General features: G+C 53.6%; 1 protein-coding gene and 1 long non-coding RNA gene across 11 annotated transcripts in view; one reads left to right on the forward strand and one right to left on the reverse strand.

The window, feature by feature from the left end:
* The window catches only part of MYO18A (myosin XVIIIA), a 101,425-nt gene that overhangs the window by 51,734 nt on the left and 31,396 nt on the right, over nt 1-18,295 (reverse strand). Inside the window, exons 3-4 of one of the 10 annotated variants that reach the window (XM_018064339.1) lie at nt 3,239-3,298; nt 100-744 (exon numbers count right to left, since the gene is read on the reverse strand). The exons of 7 other annotated variants lie outside the window; for them this stretch is intronic. In XM_018064339.1, coding sequence (XP_017919828.1) covers nt 100-744; nt 3,239-3,298 — 705 coding nt within the window. Of the gene's footprint in view, nt 1-99; nt 745-3,238; nt 3,299-11,204; nt 11,296-18,295 lie in introns of those variants that run through there. 2 more of the 10 variants (XM_018064334.1, XM_018064340.1) reach the window with 2 other exon arrangements.
* On the forward strand, nt 11,356-15,974 carry LOC108638259. The gene is made up of 2 exons (XR_001919683.1): nt 11,356-11,416; nt 14,532-15,974. It is a non-coding gene; the product is annotated as an uncharacterized LOC108638259 (long non-coding RNA).

Below are 18,295 nucleotides of genomic sequence, written 5' to 3' on the forward strand. Positions count from 1 at the left end.
GTCATGCGGGGCTTGTGCAAAAGAGCCTGGGGAAGCTGACTGCCAGCCCTCCGTCGAGGACAGTGAGGGGACCGGGCGGTTAGTGACACACTCGGGTACCTCCTGCTGCGCATCAGGGACTGCTGACTTGTTCGGCTGCAATCCAGTGAGGTTCGACTTGAGGTTCGGGCCAGCGGAGCCTGGGTCCGCCAGCTCTTCCGGCGGGGCCGGGGAGCCTGGTTTCCCCGAGGAGCCTGGCTCCTGGCTGGAGGAGGGCTTCTCCGCCTTCCCAGGAGACTGCCTGCCCCGCAGCTTGTGGTCCTTGCCCCGGCCCCGGGACATCAGGCTCCGCAGGCCCACAGAGAGCTCATCCTTGGGCGCCTCCTTCTTCGCTTCGGGCTTAGGCGGAGGAGGGGGGGCAGGTGGGGGTGGCGGCTTGGGGCCAGGGGCTGCCTTTTCTCCTTTTTTGCCTCGAGCCGGGTGCTCAGGGGATCGGACCCCTCTGCCCGGAGGCTCCTTGGCGCTCCCAGGCTCCTCACCAGGCAGCACCTTGCTCACCACCTTCCTCACTGCGTTTGCCACCCTCTTCCGGGACAGGCCCTGGGCCTCCTCGCTGGGGCCATCCGCTGACGTAGCCGCCGGGCCGTTCATGGCTGGGGTGGACGCGGGGCTCTTGGCTCTCTGGGGAGGCTCGGAGGGCACAGGGCTGGTGGAAGGCTGAGGACTCTTAGATGGGCCACTGCTGCCCTTTGAGCTGCCCTCTGGCTACAGTCACACAAATACAGGAAGACATTAGCAGCAGGCCCTGTGTCCCTGCCCACCCTACCCAGAGGCGTGCCCTCACGCCTGGTCACGGAGACCTTCCATTCATTCAACAGACAACACAAGCTCCAAGAGGCCGCCCCAGGAAGCCCCCGTTCTATCCTCCAGATAGAACAATTGCATCGAAGAGTTTGGCTTCTCTCTCCCACAGAGCACAGACAGCACCTGCTGTCCATCTCCAGGCTGAGCTTTGAGAAGCCAGCACAGGATTTCCAAAGGCCTAGGAGGCACCCCAGCAATACGGGCTTACATCAGGACAGCAATCAAGCTCGGATCCAGGGAAGCCCACTCCCTCACAGACCAAACACAGCAGATAGGCAGCACAGTAAAGCCAAACACCCATTCCTACCATTAAATCTTGTGCCTACCTCTGGGCCTTCCTGCCTCTGTGGTCCTCCTATGACCTGGCTTTCTCAGCAGTCAGCGCCGGAGCCTGCCCATCCCAATGAAAACCACAGCCAGGAAGGAATTCTCATCCCTCAGACATGCCAAGCCTTTTCCCTCCTGACTCCTCTGGTCTGTGGCCACCATCCACTCCTCACCCGAGCTCTCCAGGGCTGCGGAAAACCAGTGCTGGCCCAGGAAGCTTCCACCCCAGCCTGCTTTCTGCCACTCTCCCTGCTGTTTTCCTTGTGCAAACCTCTCAAGGGCTGGAGACCTCCTGACGCCCAGAGTGTGCGTGCGGAATAACAGGAGGAAGAGGGGGCAGCTGCGGCACTCAAAAGGTTAAGCACTCAAGCAACCACAGCTCCGCTCTGCTCAGAGCTGGGGCCCTGGCTCAGCCCACTTCTGGGCACCCAGGAGTCCCCCGGAGACGCTGTGACATTCTGCTTGGTGGGGACAGTTTGTGGTCCCCAGGGGTTGCCACTGGGCAGGGCAGACCAGGTTGGCTGGTATGGCAGGGCAGCCTCCTGCAAAGATGGCCACCCTGCCTGGGGTAGCCAGGTCAATCTGGGGGCCCCTTGCTGGTCAGGTAAGCCCCTGCCATTCATGAGATGTGCTTGAGTCCTTGTTCTCCCAAACCTTGGTTCTAGGCTGTTCCTGGGTACCAGGCTCTGAGAGGGGCTGGCAGACACTCTGCTGATATACAGGAAGGCGCTCAGAGACATGCACAGACCTCTGGCTGCCGTGTGTGGACTGAGACCCATGTCCTGAGCAGAGCTGAGCCAAGTGACCTCAGCCCAAGCCTCAGAGGCAGGGGTGGCCTTGCTGCAGGGGTGGGGAAGGGGAAGGGAGGCCGTAAAGGGGCCTCCTCCTCAAGCTCTTGGGTTGAGTGTTCAGTGGCATATAGGGCCCTGCAGAGCTGATGTGACCCCTACTGCTGGGTCCCACGTCCCACGCTCCACTCCCTTCTGGCTTTCCTCTCACACCCTCTAACTGAAGCTGATGATCACAGCGATGATGCTAGTAACTGCTAACATCATACGGAGCTTATTATGTGCCAGGCAGGCTTTTAAGCTCTTTACATCTAATTCTCCCTCCAGAGCTGGCATGCTCTAAGGCCCTTCCCTCACAGATCTCAAACATATCCCTTTGAAATCACCCTGGCCTTGCAGGACTGCTTACAGATCAGGTAGAAGCCGTTAACACCTGGCTAATCAAATCTCCACCCAAGGAAGGGGGGCGGGGGGAGGGCAGGCACCTTCTGGGGTAATGAAGTTTGGATCTGTTCCATGACCCAGCAGTCCCAGAGCCCTGGGCCCTCCTGCCCGCTAGGCCAACAGCAGCCTTCACCTAACTGCACATCTCTGGACCCGGCTGCTGTACAACTCTCTCCCCTCTTGCCTTAAAAGTGTCCAGCTTTATTCAGGGTCACTGTCCCTTTATTTGCCTCTGTCCCAAGGCAGAATGACTGGTGGGGGTTACGGCACCGGGTGGCTGGCGCCTGCCTCCGGGTTGCCCGCACCGAGCAGCTGACGGGGTCTTGGGAAGAGACGGCAGCAGCTGCAGTGAGGTCCCTCCCCACCTTGTCTTGTGCCATCAGAGCAGGACGCGGAGTCTCAACAGCTGAGCTCTCATGTGACGCTCGCCCACCTAAGAGAGATCCCACCCGTGCCTCTCCAACCCCAGAGAGTTCGGGAAACCAGGACAATAGGAAGGAATGAAGGAGAGGGGAGTTAGGGAGAGGTCCCCAAAATGCCTGGCACTGCCATCTCCTTCACACACCCCAGGTTGGCATCACATTTGCTGTTCTTCCCATCACTTTAGTGGCCTTCCCTCTAGCCACCCCACACGAGAAGGGGCATGCTAGCAGGCCTGCCAGCTCCACGGAACTGCCTCCCAGACACAGCCCGCCTGGACACACAACTCACTCACTCACTCACTTCCTCTCTCTCTCTCACACACACACACATGCACACACACAACACACACACACAACTCACTTACACACACACACACACACACACACACACACGGGTCTGGGAGAACCACTTACAGCCCCTTCCTCTTTGGCAGGAGGGCCAGGCTTCGGGAGAGCTTTGTCCTCCTCTTTAACCTGAGGGAGCAGACAGAAGAAGTCACAGGCAAGTCAGAGGTCAGAGTGGGGGGACCCGGCAGTGAAAGCACAGGAAGTAAATATCCAAGCTGTCGCTCCCTCCTAGAGGCAGAGCTCCTGAGTGCTTAGGAGTCCTGGGGCTCTGGACCTGGGCAACAGTTATCCTACCCTGGGGCCAAGATTGTCCAGGGACAACTTCAAGGATGAAGCATCTCTGCGGGGGGTTACAGCCACGGATCCTTTGCCCTCAGTGACCAGCCATGTGGCCCACGTGGGCTGCCTACAGAGGTCCACCCATGAGAGTGACATCATGGCCTTGCTTATAGGAAGCATCCAGCGAGTTCAACTCAGGCTGAACTACAAGAGCCATTCCCAGCTCAAACAGGAGGTGGTCTGAACAAGAGCCCCCTGACCCTGGGACTGAGGCGGGGGAAGGACCCCTGTCTATGGGGCCCGCAGAGCTCAGTGTGGAGTGAATAGGCGGCCCAATGAGGCTGGCTTCCAGGTCGGTACGATTTCCCCAGCACAGAGTCTGCAAGCCTTCCCCACCAGCCAGCCGAGCTCTGGCTGGAGACAGGAAGCTGGGCAGAGGCAGGAATTTAGGAGACCAGATATCTTCCCAACATCAGACCCACAGAACTCTGCCAACCATGCAGCTGAGGGAGGCAACCCCAAGGTTGGGAGGGGTGGAGGAGGGGAAAGGAGGAAAGATGCCTGGGCTCTGGGGTCTGTGCCTGGCCTGGAAGCTGGCTGGCCTGAGTTAGAGAGGAGGAGCAGAGTCAGGGGCAGACGGCAGTGACCGTGACGTATCTGGGAAAAGAACAGACACTATGGCTGCTCTGATGGTTCTTTCAGCTCAGAGCCTGGCTCAGAACAGACCCAGAGGGCCAGGCCTCTGGTCTGGGTGAGGCTTCTCCTCTCCCACTCACTAGCATCCTCCCTTCAAAAGCTCAGGCAGTCCCAGTGGCTTTCATTTCTCTTTTTCCCCCAGTCACTTAGGACTAGAGGAAAAAGACAGGTCTTCACCAGAGACAGGAGCATGAGAAGCAGTCCTTGATTCCTAAAGGAAAAGATCCTTAGAAATGCATCCAGAATCATTTTAATTATCCACCGATGGGGACTCTCCTTGTGTAGCCAGGGTCCATGGCTGATTTTGAGCTCTAATTAGCAATGCCTGGGGGCACTGACCAGCGTGATGGCTGCTGCAGTTTTAAAGCTAATAGCCCGTAGAGCTATTTTCAGTGGACTCAAGCTTCAAAGTGAGTTCACACTGCCATGGACAGAGGGGAAAAGGCCATTATTCATCAGAGGGGACTCCAGGACTTTAGAAATTTGGGACTGGAGCAGAGAACAGGCAGACAGGGGCTGGTGGAGAGGAAAGGAAGGAGAGTCTAGGTCTGCATCTGACGCCCCCGCAAAGGCCCACGCCGCCCATCCCCCATCACACCGTGCATTAGTTCCCGGGCACACAGGTTAGAGGGTCAGCGAGTGTTCACACACCACCCAGACACACTCATTACGGCACGCAGTGCTGTTAGCTCGGGCCCAGCGATGGCCCAGACTCCAAGTCCACTCAGTGTCCTTCGCCAGCTCCAAGTCTGTCCTCCTTCTGGGTGGCTCAAGCTTAGGGCCCCAAGGGTCTTTCCCAAGTGGTGAGGCATGGCAGCCCCCTGAGATGGCTGTGACACCAGACCCAGCTCTGAGCTCAGGTCTGGATTTAGCCTGAGGCTGACTCACCGCCCCTCCCCCACCAGAGGGTTCTGTCTGCTGGAGGTCATTGCCCAGCTGGGGACTGTGCACAGCACAAAGGCACGCGCAGGTCTGCAGCCAGAATCACCCTCTGGCCCCAGGCAGTCAACTGGCCTGGCTCTCCACTCCTGGCTCCTTCTCACCCTCCCCATCACAGACCCCAGACTTGGGGAGACCCAGTTCTGAGGCCTCAGAGCCAAAGCCATTCCCAGTGGTCCCTTCACAGCAGCTCAAGTGCCCGGGGGTGAGTCAGAGCAGCCGAAGGGTGCAGAGGGCATGAGGGGTTAACTTGGAGGGGCACCCGTGGGACAAAAGGCAGCTCAGCTTACCAGAGGTGGAGCTCGGGGAGGAGCATGACCCAGCAGAAGAGCCCATCCAGGCAAGAAGAGGGAGTTCACAGTGCCCCCGGTCCTTCTACCCAACCCCCCAATACACATGCCCCAGTCCATCGCCAGGTCCCAAAGCTCCCTCTCCCACCAGCCAGTCTCCTGCCTGCACACGCCATGCCAAGCACAGAGGGAAAAAGCACAAAGATTTTTAAGTGTAACTTTCCTTTTGCTCCCAGAAGGCAAACCTTGATGAAAAGGCCATGGTGCCGAAAGCAGCCCACACCCTGGGTCAGAGAAGAAACGGGGGCAGGCTCTCTCAGGGGCTTGGAGTCTTCCTAAAGACCAGGACCTGCCGGGACAAAGACTGTGGGCCACAGGGAAAAGGAAGAATGGAGTGGGGGGAGGGGGAAGGGTTACGAAGCTCCAAAGGTCAGAGAAGGAGTAAGGAGTAAACGATTAGAGGAAAGAGAAGACAAAGTGAGGTACAGGACCTCGACCTTCCTGCCCTGGGCAGCTGTGTGTCCTTGAAGAAGCCGCTTCACCTCTCTGGCCTCTCGGTGGAATCAGGGGATGGGCTGGTCCAGACAGCGGCTAAAGTCTTCTCTAGGGCTGGTGCCCTAGGAGTTGGGGCACGGACAGGCACGTGCATGCATGCTCAGTCGTGTCCAGCTCTTTGCAATGATAACTCATGGACTGTAACCCGCCAGGCTCCTCAGTCTATGGGATTTTCCTGCAAGCTCTTAATTTAGTGAACCTGCAGGCCTGGGAACCAGGAGGAGATTAAGGAAGGACTAGGACTCCTGTGGCTTTGCCTTTTATCTCCAACTCACCAGCACCTTCCAAGGGTAGGAGGCCTGGGGAACAACACAGCTGCCCCTTCCGGGGGTTAGAAACCAGAGTGGGTCCTCTCGAAACTCAACAGGTAGAATCTGCCTCAGCCCAGGGAGAGGTGTCATCTCAAGAATCTGTTCAAGTCAGCGGAGTTTAAACTGGTTCATTCTTATTCTTGTTGTTGTTGAGTCACTAAGTCATGTTTGACTCTTTGCAACCCCATGGACTGTAGCCCGCCAGGCTCCTCTGTCCATGGGACTTCCCAGGCAAGAATACTGGAGTGGGTTGCCACTTCCTTCTCCAGGGGATCTTCCCAACCCAGGACTGAACCTGCATCTCCTACACTGCAGGCAGATTCTTTACCACTGAGCCATCAGGGAAGCCCATCACTCTTATTCTTACTTATCGTGGATTCACAGCAAAAAAAAAAAAAAAGGAGAGAGAGAGAATATTTTGTTTTCAGTGAATTATTTTTAATTTGCTTTGCTGATGTTTCTATCCTATTTGTTGCTGTTTAGTGGCTAAGCTGTGTCCAATTCCTATGCGACCCCATGGGCTGTAGCCCACCAGGCTCCTCTGTCCATGGGATTCTCCAGGTAAGAATACTGGAGTGGGTTGCCATTTCCCTCTCCAGGGGGTCTTCCAGGGCTCGAACCCTCATCTCCTGCATGGGCAGGCAGATTCTTGACCACTGAGCCACCACGGAAGCTTCTACTCTACTGTCAGGTTATATTCTAGACTGTAAGTTGGCTTGTTTAATTCACTGACTCGTCCTCTGATGCCTTGCTCCAGCTCTCCCGTGTGTGCAGAGAGGAACCCGTCAGCCTCCACATCAGCTGCTCCTCAGGAGCATCCTTCCGACCACAGACGTAGGCTTTTCCCTGGAGGAATTCTTTCTGTGGCTTCTGTGCTCAAGTGCCCAGATCTTTTCCTCTCTTCCTTATCACTAGATTTTAACTAAAATTAGAATCAAGAAATACCTGTCTTTGTCCCACAGAGAACAGGTAAGGAATGCAGTCCCAAAGATGGTGGGAGCATCTCCGCTACAGTCACCTGCACCTCTCTCTGCTACTCTAGCAGAGCTGAGACCTGATGGTTCTGGGGAGCGAGGGTGCCTGGGAGCAACAGCCTCTCTTCTCTGACCTGTCCTCTCTCTGGTGAGTTCAGACATTTCCAACAACATTCATTACTGAACATGGAGCACCTACAATGAGAAGGGCCCTGTAAAGGTGTTTTATGTGTATTTTTGTATATAAATCTTATAGCCTTAGGATAGGAGAACCATTATTATTCCCGTTTTACTGACGAGGAAGAAGACTGAGAGATGAAGTCATAGAGCTGGTAAGTGGTGGAGCTGGGGTTTCAACCCCAGTGGCTCCGGCTGCAAGCCTGTGCGGCTCCCTTGGAGGCCCATCTTTTCTGCTGTGTCAGGCAGGGTTGGGGGGCTGAGTCATCCTTAGTGGCCAACTCTGGTTAAGATCTGTGTCAGCATCGAGCTTCGGGAGGCCTGCGTCCAGCCAAAGCCGAGATTGAAAGGGCGGAGCTTACCAGCATTCAATGTGCCCAAACTGAGTTTCTGGACTTGCGAAGGGACCACAAGCCCACCACTCTGTAAGGCTCTGGCCACCTCCTGCCTCTCTGGCACTCCTGTCCTCTTCTCTTCCAGAAGGGGAGAGAAACCAAGGCTCACCAAATCCTCACTGTGGTGCTCAGCACAGTGGTAGGTGCTTCACACTCCCTCCTCACCTAATCCTCACAACAACCCACTATCTGGGTAAGGAAATGAAGAAGGCAAGTCCCGCGCTGAGGGTCCCGCAGCTGGCAGGTGGGAGCACTGTGATTCACAGCCAGGATGGATCTTGGGAGCCGCTTGTGCTGCCTAGATCACTCTCCAGACTGATTCCCTCATGGGCAGGACTCTGTTTTTACTCATCGTACTGTGGGCACTTAATAGATGTTTGCTGCCTGACGGTCCTGCAGTGGGGGTCCTCTGTACAAACCTCTTATTCCCATCTGGTCTCTTCTGTCGGCTGTAAATTATCAAGAATAAAGCTTGTCCATCCCGATTCCCAGGGATGTGGGGAAAAACAAGGGAGGTATAATCTCTAACTTTAGCAACAATAAGTAGATAGTAAACCATGGGGATGAGGGGAGGGCAGGACACTCTGAAATTGCTTAGTAGCTCTTTGCAGAGCCCACAGTAGCCATCCCATCTTCCAGAATGTATAAGCTGACTTAGGAGAAACCACCCCCCCCACACACACACATACAAACCTATGCAAAGATGCACCATCTATAACAGCCCTAAACTGGAAATAATTAACTCCCTAAGAATGGGAGGGGGTCAGGTAAACTGTGCTAAATTAGTACAATCCATTGTTATGTTGCGATTTAAACTAACAAATATGTGGACAATGTAGCCATATGGAAAACTCCTCCTAAAATAACATCAATCAAAAACACTAGAACCTAAATAGTAAGTAAACAGTGATCATAACAATCTTGTAAATTGTGCAAATTAGACACAATAGAAACACTTGGTATTTATCGTGTTATGTATTTGTTACTTACTATTTATTTCTATTATAAAGATGGCAAAACAGTCCATAAAAAAGAAAAAGCGGAGGAGATAACAGCCAAAAACATTTGTTCTCAAGGAGGAGAAATCCAAGAAATGTATGGAGAGACCCATCTACCCTCTGCCCTGAAGGCTTCAAAGGCTGGGGTTGGGTTGGGGGGCTGGGGCAGGCTGGGTCTCACCCTCTGCATCACCAGCAGGACCATCCGCTCTTTACTTATCATCCTCTGGGTCCCTTGCAGGAGGGAACGGGTACACAAACGCCCCTAGGAGAATCATTCCACCCATGAGGCACCCTCCAGGCATGGAGTGCTCAGCCTGGGCAAATGCATTGAGGCCCAAATGTCCATGCAAGACATCCACCCACTGTGAGCGCCCAAGGACAGTGGACACCCCAAGAGTGAGCGCCTAAAGGAAGAGAAGATCCGCCATTTGTGACCAAGGAGCCTGGCATCTCTCCCCTCTACCACTGGAATGCAGAGGGTATCTCCCAGGTGACCCTCTCCCTGCTAGTCCTAACCTAGCACCAACTTATCTAAGGATGGGAGAGGAGGGCGGCGGTGTAAGGAAGAAATACCAGTAAGAACAGTTAGCTCAATAAGAGCATGTACTAAGTGCCAGGTACTGTGTTAAACCCTTGACATGCATTATCTCAATTAATCCTCACAACATCCCTCTGAAGCAGATACTAGTATGATTCCTACTTTACAGATGAGCAAAAGGAAGCTCAGAACTGACCTATCCAAGGTCTCATGGGTTTGCAGAGTCAGACATGACTTAGCGACTGAACAACAACAAAGGTCTCATGGGAGCAAGTGGCCGACTGGGACGCACACCCAGGTCTGCCCTCCAGCAGGAACCCCGGAGGCTCATGTCAGGGGACAGAAGGTAGCCCTTTCCCCTCCCCTCCTTGGTTCACCTGCGTCACTGACCTCCCATGACACCTCCTGCCAGAGCAACAGTTTGGGTAGAAAGTAGGGGTTTTCCAGAGATGGCCTTACCCCTCTACCTGCCCATGACTGCAATAAGCTTTATACTGAGCCGCCTGGGAGGAATGGGGGTGGGGGGGGGGAGCTCTGCCAGGAATGCCCTCAAGGCCAGGCTGCCAGAGGAGAAAGGGGAGAAGAGTTTGGCAGGGACAGTCCGGCGCCTTTGGTCCAGCCTCCAGCGAGAGCCCTCCTCTGGCCCAGGGCGGAACAGAAAGCCACCAAGTGAGAGGCCACCGCCGGCCGGGCCAGCCTGGAGGAAGCAGGTGCGCTGGGATGGCTTCCTGTCAGCACTGCAGTTGCAGAAGGCCCAGGCTTCCTCTTCCAACGGCCAGACCTGCTGGGGGGCCGGCTCCCTTCTCTGGGGATCCTCACTGCCTGCCTGCAGGGCACTCTGCCAACTGCTTGACCATCATCGTGCATGGCCCCAAATCTGTGACCTGGTGCCAGAGACCTGGATGCCCAAGGTGGGCAGGGGTGGGGTGGGGTGTTAAGCAGGAAGCACCCACTGCCAGGGTGTGAAGTCTCTCAGGCCCCACCCCCAGCCCGCCCACACACCTTGACGCTGGTGCCAGTTTTGAGGCTGGGGCGGGGCAGGCTCTGGGCACAGGGGGACACAAATGCTCTCGGGCATATCTCAGGCTCCTGATCCACCTCCGCCAGGCCAGTTCCTAGACTCAGCCAACTGCTGACACAACTGAAAACCTTATCCTTGGTGGCTGGGAGGAGCGGCGTGGGGGAGAAGAACACACTGGAGGCAGCTCTGTCTCTCCTCACTTGCTTTTTTAAGGAACTTACTCTTCTGAAGTAATCTCTGCTAAAAAAGAGACCTGTAGAGAGTCAGGGCATCCCTGAGATGCCCTCTGTGCCCCATATGAGTGTCCAATTCACAGAAATGGAGGAGGCGACGCTGAGCCCACCTTCGGGGGCTCCGAGCGGGGAGCCCTGACAAGTCCCCAAACCAGCCCTCTCAAGCCCCTCTCTCTTGTTCACCAGGAGGAAAGAGGGGTGGGGGGGTAGGTGGAGGGCTCTGCTGGCAACGCAAACCAGGGACAGGACTTCCAAAGGCCTGGGAGATGCTGGGGTTCTGGGCTTTGGGAGGTAATAGCATTCCCAGGAATGAAGGCCTGGGGCACTCACAGTTTGTGGGGAAGGCGTGTCCCGGGCAGGTGGGGTGACTGATACAGTCCCCGGACCCTGAGGTTTAGAGGATGGTGTCCCCTCCCAAACTCCCGAAGTCATGAGAGGCAGAGGCTGTGGGGATGAAGGATTCCCTCCTCACCAAGAGGCCAAGAGAGGAGCCTGAGCCCTCCCTCCCCACCTACTTCAGCCACATCGAGGGAAACGACAAAAAGGCCCCTCCTTTCCTAAATGAGGAGACAACGTGAGGAGTCTGGGGCATTTCCGGGGTGGGGGGTCAGAGGGACACTCACCCGCATGGCCTGGCCCGGAGCAGCCCAGAGCAAGGAGTCTCCTCTCCGATGCTGCTCCCGTTAGCGGCTCAAAATAGCACTGGCAGTGGCCCCGCCCCTGCTCGCCTCCCTCTCCCCAGGCCCCTCCCGGCCAGGGCTGCCCAACCCTGGCCAGAGCCAGTCGGAGAGAGTGAGAGATTGAGCGGCCTGGCCGGGAGGACTGCGGGAACCAGGTATGCTAGGAGGCAGAGGGGGGATACAGCGTGCCTGGAGGAGGAGGCGGCTCTGAGGGGAAGGACGTGGGGTGGGGGTGGGGGGCCGGAGGTGTTGGAGGGATAGGGGCAAGGGACAGGGAGGGGGAGACTTTCCGACTGACACACACCCGGGCTCCTGACAGCTGAGCTGATATGGCCCCTAAAAATAGCAGAGGAATTTGAGACCTGCAGCCCCCCAGCCCCACAGGCTAGGATCAAGATGAGCATACGTACACACACACACAGATACACACACACCAGCACACATGAACACTCGATCACAGCACAGTGTTCTTGAGAACACGCAATCATAGGCTCACCCCAGCCAACTAATGACTGCGGCAGAGGCCAAGACAACCACTAACGTCACCTCCGATACAACAGCAGCAACAGACACACACAGGACCCGCTGCACGCTGTGCCCAAACAGCAGCTGTACGGCCATCCTGTAAAGTCCTGCAGGAGCAGAGACCCACACGATCAGTCTGAGGCCCACTGTGGCCGCCTCCCTGTTATAAATACACCAGGGACATGCATGGAATTGACTGCACGCTCTGTGTAGACGTCCCTCTCTCCCACACTGCCAGCAACTGAGGAGGGTGGGGCTGGTGGGGCGGGGTGGGTGGGCCTGCAAGCAGAGGAAATTGTGGGTGTCTGGCTGATGAGCAAGCGCTGCAGCGAGGCCAGTGCTCCGCATGAAGAGAAGCCTGTGGAGTTAGTATCCCAGGGTGCCCAGACCAGGGCTGGGGACACCCATGAGACCGAAATGGGGGCTGGGAGCAGGTAGGAAGGAGCCAAGAGACAGCTCTTCTGAAGCTGTCTCAGACACTGTCAGCTCTGCAGAATAAAGGAAACAGTTGTCGCCTCCCTCTTCCTCTCCGGGAAGAGCAGCGGTGGGGTGAGGGTGGGGGTGCTAAGAAGCCTGAGCAGAACTGTCACCTAACCAGGGCCCAGCAGGGGTTCTGGAGACCCCAGGCCTGTCATCCTGGCCGCTCCAGTGAGCCCAGGGAAAAGGCTGCTAAGCACTGCCCAAGAAGACCAAAGCCTAGCTCCACCTCCTGCCTGCCACTCACTGTACCAGCCATCAGGACTGGGCTCCCCAGGTGGTGCTAGTGGTAAAGAACCCGCCTGCTAATACAGGAGACATCAGAGACGTGAGTTCAATCCCTGGGTCGGAAAGATCCCCTGGAGGAGGCAGGGCCACCTGTTCCAGTATTCTTGGCTGGAGAATTCCATGGACGGAAGAACCTGGCAGACTACAGTTGGTAGGGTCAAAAAGAGCCGGACATGACTGAAGCGCCTTAGCACTCAAGCACTGCTTTCTAGGGAGGGGGCTTCCCAGGTGGCTCAGTGGTAAAGAACCCGCCTGCCAATGCAGGAGATCCTGGTTTGGTCCCTGGGTCAGGAAGATCCCTTGGAGAAGGAAATGGCAACTTACTCCAGTATTCTTGCCTGGGAAATGCCATGGACAGAGGAGCCTGGCGGGCTACAGTCCATGGGGTCGCAGAGTCGGACAAGACTGAGTGACTGAACAACTACTTCCCAGGGAAGGGTGTGTTTCCCTGGGAAGATGATCTGGCCCCTCAGGGGCATGCACTGTGTCACAGGTCTCTGCCTCTCCAGGGCTTTCTTGACACAATGATGCCAACCTCTGCAGCACAGTGAACACCCCTGTGGGACTTTAAAGATACCAATGCCTGGATCCCACCACTTCCTCCCAGTTTCTGATTTGATTGGTCTGGGAGGGCAGCCTGGACACTGGGATTTTTAAAAGCTCCCCAGGTGATTCCTACATGCAGCCACAGCTGAGAGTTGCTTGACTGGAGGGTCAGCATAAGGCCTAGGGCAGAGGTGCCTGTTCGTTAAATCAGTGAGACAGTCAGTGAACGAAGGACTGAATGATTTAGCCGTGCGACCATGGGCAGATGACTTAAGTTTCTGTCATCTGCGAAGCGAGGATTAGGCTGCACTGACGCTGTTAGTATGAGATTGGTGAAACCTCAGTTGGTGAAATGGCTTTGGTTTTCAAAATGTGGTCCCCAGCCCGACAGGATCAACATCACCTAGGAACTTGTTAGAAATGTAAATTTTAGAGTTGCACCCCAGACCTACTGAATCAGAAACTCTGGATAGGGGACCCAGCATCTATGGTTTTACCAGCCCTCCAGATGATTCTGAGGATCACTGCTTTAAAGGAATTATTCACAGTGTATTGTACTTAAGTCAGTGAGACCTCCAGAGTCAGACTGCCTGGTTCAATCTTGGCTCCTCCATGCAGTAAACTACACAACTTAACTCTGTGCTTCCATTTCTTCACCTGTAAAATGGGGAGAAAAACAGTGCCTACCACATAGGGTTATTGCAGGGATTAAATGAAGTGGGACTTGCAAAGCCCATATGTTTTCAATAAGTTTTAACAATTATTATCTATCTGTGATCATTAGGGGGAGAAAAGGGACATCACAAGCAAAATTTCCAGGTAACTGAAGTCTACCCCTTTTAAGGGACAAAATATTTTCTATTTTAAGTAGTTTTCTCAATTCTGTGACTACTTACAATCATAAAAATAACAGACTTTTTATAGACTCTGTAAATTTCTTAAGTTAAAATACTCTGAAAGGGAAAGTGTTAGTCTCTCAGTCGTGTCCAACTCTTTGCGGCCCTATGGACTGTAGCCCACCAGTCTCCTCTGTCCATGGGATTCTCCAGGCAAGAATACTGGAGTGGGTTGTCATTCCCTTCTCCAGGGGATCTTCCCTTCTCCAGGGATGGTACCCAGGTCTCCTGCATTGGAGGCAGATTCTTTACTGTCTGAGGCACAGAACTCATCTCAAACACCTTAAACTCTGAGCTCCTGACTTACAGCCTGGCTTCTGCCTCATCGATGCCCTGAACCACTCTCCGAGGGCACCAGCCCGTCTCGGCACCGCAGCCGTGAAGGCTCGCTCTACCCCCGTGGCTTCCGACGCCCTTTGTGTCTGTGTATCTGCTGCTTGTTCGGTTCATTTGTCCCCTACCCCTGCTGTCACTCTGCCAGTCAGCGTGCCTGTCTCCAGCAGTCTCACCTCCTTCTGACAAGCTGTTTCTGCCAAAGGCTGTAAAACCTGATAACCAAGCCTGACAGAAGAGGCCAGAGCAGAACCAGTGGGATGTCAGCGAGCCCGCAGCCTCTGCTGGGAGTGAAGCCTGGGTTTTCACACACAGACTGGGATTTCTCTATTGCGGCTGCGTGAGAACCTTCGGGGCGCCCCTCCCACTCAGCAGTGTCCTGGAAGCTTCTGGGTGACTGAGGGTCACTTTATCTGCACAGTCTTGTTCTGACTTCTGGAAACCACAGGCCCGTCCGCTCTGAGGTTCTGCTCATGACTAGGTCCTGTCTACTCTGTCTCTGAGGTGCTTGGTGCTACTGGCGGGGACCCTCTCGGAGCAGTTTCACTTCCCTTCATGAGAAGGACGACCTCTTCATTCAGAGGGGGAAGCTGGGGCCCTGGCAACCCGCTCAGCTTCACATAAAACCACGGCTGCTCCCTCTGCGGCCCAACGCTCAGTGCTGTTCCGGGGCCTGCCCTACGGCTCTGGGGGGCCATGCGGTCACTCCCACAGCTAGCCAGACCACGCCGGGTGCCTCAGGTGCCTCCAAGGACGGCCACAATCTGGCTCCTCCTCAGGACTTCACCCTCACCTTTCTGTCACCCTCGCCATCTCCCCGGCACGCCAGGCTCTCACTCTCTCAGACAAGACCTCAGGCCCTCATCAGCCTCAGAGCCTCTACTTCTGAAAGCCTCTCCACCTTCCCAACCCTCCCCATTTCTCCAAGTCCATCTTGAGTCCCACCTCCTTCATGAAGCCATTCCAAAACCCAAGGCCTGCGTGGTGTGGTAATGCAAAGACCGAATCTCAGCCTCTTTTTTTTTTTTTTGCAGTCTGAACTAAGGGGAAGTTACTTCTTAAACTTTCCACTTTTTTGCCTTATAGTATACTTATCTTCTTGGGTTGCTGTGAGAATTTTAAAAAGTAGTATGTGGAAAGCACCTAGCATTAGGTCTAGCAAATGGTTGATAGTGATTATTACTAAAAACTACAGCGTTCACTGTCTATACATAAATATTCATATCACCGCTCATGCATGGTGATTCTTGAATATACTCAGCACGGTGCTCCGTCACATACATGGGAGTCACACACCATGGGGGGTTAGAGTCGCTAAAGTCAACATGTAAGACAAAAATAGAATATAGTCAAAATTACTCTTAAAAATCCCTTAACTTGCTCACCAAATAGATTACACATGCTTTTGTATAAACCATCCTTATATCTGAAAGCATAATGTACACAGTGAAGTAGACAAAATACAATGGTTACAATTTCAGACTACAAGTAATATAGTTTCCTACACAACCACATACAGGTATCCTCTGCTTTTTCAAAGTTTGCTTTATGCCACTTAGCTTTACAGAAGACCTACATTAGTACCTGCTTCCGACAAGCAAAAGAAATCTGAAGAAGTGGTTTGCTTTTACGGAAAAAAAAAAAAAAATGCTATAAAAGCAAAAACTGCATCCAGCATTTGTTTTGCAGCAAGCGTTTTAGAGGCAGCACACACCCTGGGCAACCCTGCCAAGCTCCTTCTCCAGGAACCACACTCAGCCTCTCAGCATCAAATCACCATAGCTTTGAACTGCATCTGTATCTGTGCCTTATGGTTTTGTAATGCATCCATTAGCAAAATGTGCCCTTAGGTAATTGCTTCTTCACTTTACACCATTTCATCTTCCAAAAGGTTTCATAGGAAAGCTCTATTTTCGCACTGGTTGTGTGTGTGCGTGGTAGGAGTGGGGGGATAGTGAGCTGTATTGGAATTTATTGAATTTTAATGAGTGAATATACGCCATGACCAAACTGATGTTTTGATGGTAATACATTTGTGTGATATGTTTAAGCCTTCTTCTCTCCCTGGAGAACAAGAACATTTCCTACTTCCTTTAGAGACCATCCCCCCCTATAGAACTAGGCACATAGTACGTGTTCAGTAAATACCCACTGGATTTAACCAACTGATCTGAAAGGTACTTGTGCAGCTTGTTGTTTAGTTGCTAAGTCGTTTTTAACTCTTTTGCAACCTTATGGACTATAGCCCGCTAGGATCCTCTGTCCGTGGGATTTCCCAGGCAAGAATACTGGAGTGGGTTGCCATTTCCTTCTCCAGGGGATCTTCCCAGACTGGAGATTGAACCTGTATCTCCTGCACTGGCAGGTGGATTCCTTACCAATGAGCCACCAGGGAAGCCTACATGTGCAATTAGCTGCGGATAAAAGAATGAGGACCAAAGGAATATTTAGATAGAGTAACAATTTCAACTACCCTGCTCTCCCTCATTGGTAGCGTTGGATGAGTGAACGGTCCTTGGCTCTGTTTTGGGCACTGGGCCAGGCAAAGCGGCTGAGCAGAGCTAGGGCAGGCTAGGCAGGAGGTTCTGAGGAGTAAGTGGTTTACTTGTGAAACTAGTATTGATATGTAATACCTCAAGGTGAACACTGTGGGGAAGCACAATGCTTGTTTGGGGTTTTTTGGTTTTTTGTTTGTTTCATCCCCTACCCACGAGACTGTGAATTTCTTGAGGCTGGTTTAGAGGGAGATAGTTTGTAAAACAGTGAGACTGAGGTTCTAGTTAACATATTAATGAAAGAATACTGCTCTGACCCCATTTGTCTTTGTTATTCCCCTTTAATCAGAACTCAAAAAAAGAAAAAGGCTATATGTACTGTCTCCATAAATGGATTCTAACTGTGTAGTATCCATTGTATTATTACTAATTTGCAATGTATAAAATGTCACTAATAGTACTCTTGGCCTGCCCCCCTGGCACCAGTGGTAAAGAACCCACCGCCAATGCAAGAGATGTAAAAGAGGTGGGTTTGGATCCCTGGGTCAGGAAGATCCCCTGGAGGAGGGTATGGCAACCCACTCCAGTATTCTTGCCTGGAGAATGCCATGGACAGAGGAGCCTCATGGGCTACAGTCCATAGGATTGCAAAGAGTGGAACACGACCTCAAAGAGTGGAACACGACTGAAGCGACCTAGCTTGCAATGTGAAAGTGAAAGTCGCTCAGTCCTGTCCGACTCTTTGTGACCCCATGGACTGTATAGTCCATGGAATTCTCTAGGCCATAATACTGGAGTGGGTAGCCTTTCCCTTCTCCAGAGGATCTTTCCAACCCAGGGATCGAACCCAGGTCGACTGCATTGCAGGTGAATTCTTGATCAGCTGAGCCACCAGGGAAGCCCAAGAATCCTGGAGTGGGTAGCCTATCCCTTCTCAGGGGATCTTCCCGACCCAGGAATTGAACCAGGGTCTCCTGTATTGCAGGCAGATTCTTTACCAACTGAGCTATGAGAGAGCATGCAATAGAACTCTTTATTTAGGGAAGCTGGGGCAAGTCCTGTTTCCAGCACTCAGCTCTGATGGCTGGGGAGGGGCTGGAGCATTTATGCTTCCCGGGGTAGGAGACACCTCATCACCAGACAAATGCATTCTCCAGGGTGATCAGTTCAAAGGTTTCTCAGTACTGGTGACTTTCCTCTGCTGGGAAGGATTATCCTTTATCACCTGTGTGTGTGTATAACAAAAGTCTTCTCACCTATGAAAAACAGTGTAAAGGTGTTAGTAGTGACTGGTACCCTTTGAGATACTTAAGGTGTTTTTTCTTAAATTGTTGGGCATCAATAACCAGTGGACCCCAACAGACTTCCTTGAAGAAGCCTAGGGATGGGGAGGAGGGCTAGAGGAAACCTGGGAGGGGAGGAGGGCTAGAAGAAACCTGCTGAGACCCAGGGTGCACACCCAAGGCTGGGAAGA

This window comes from Capra hircus, chromosome 19 (assembly GCF_001704415.2).
Source record: "Capra hircus breed San Clemente chromosome 19, ASM170441v1, whole genome shotgun sequence".
Lineage (NCBI taxonomy): Eukaryota > Metazoa > Chordata > Mammalia > Artiodactyla > Bovidae > Capra > Capra hircus.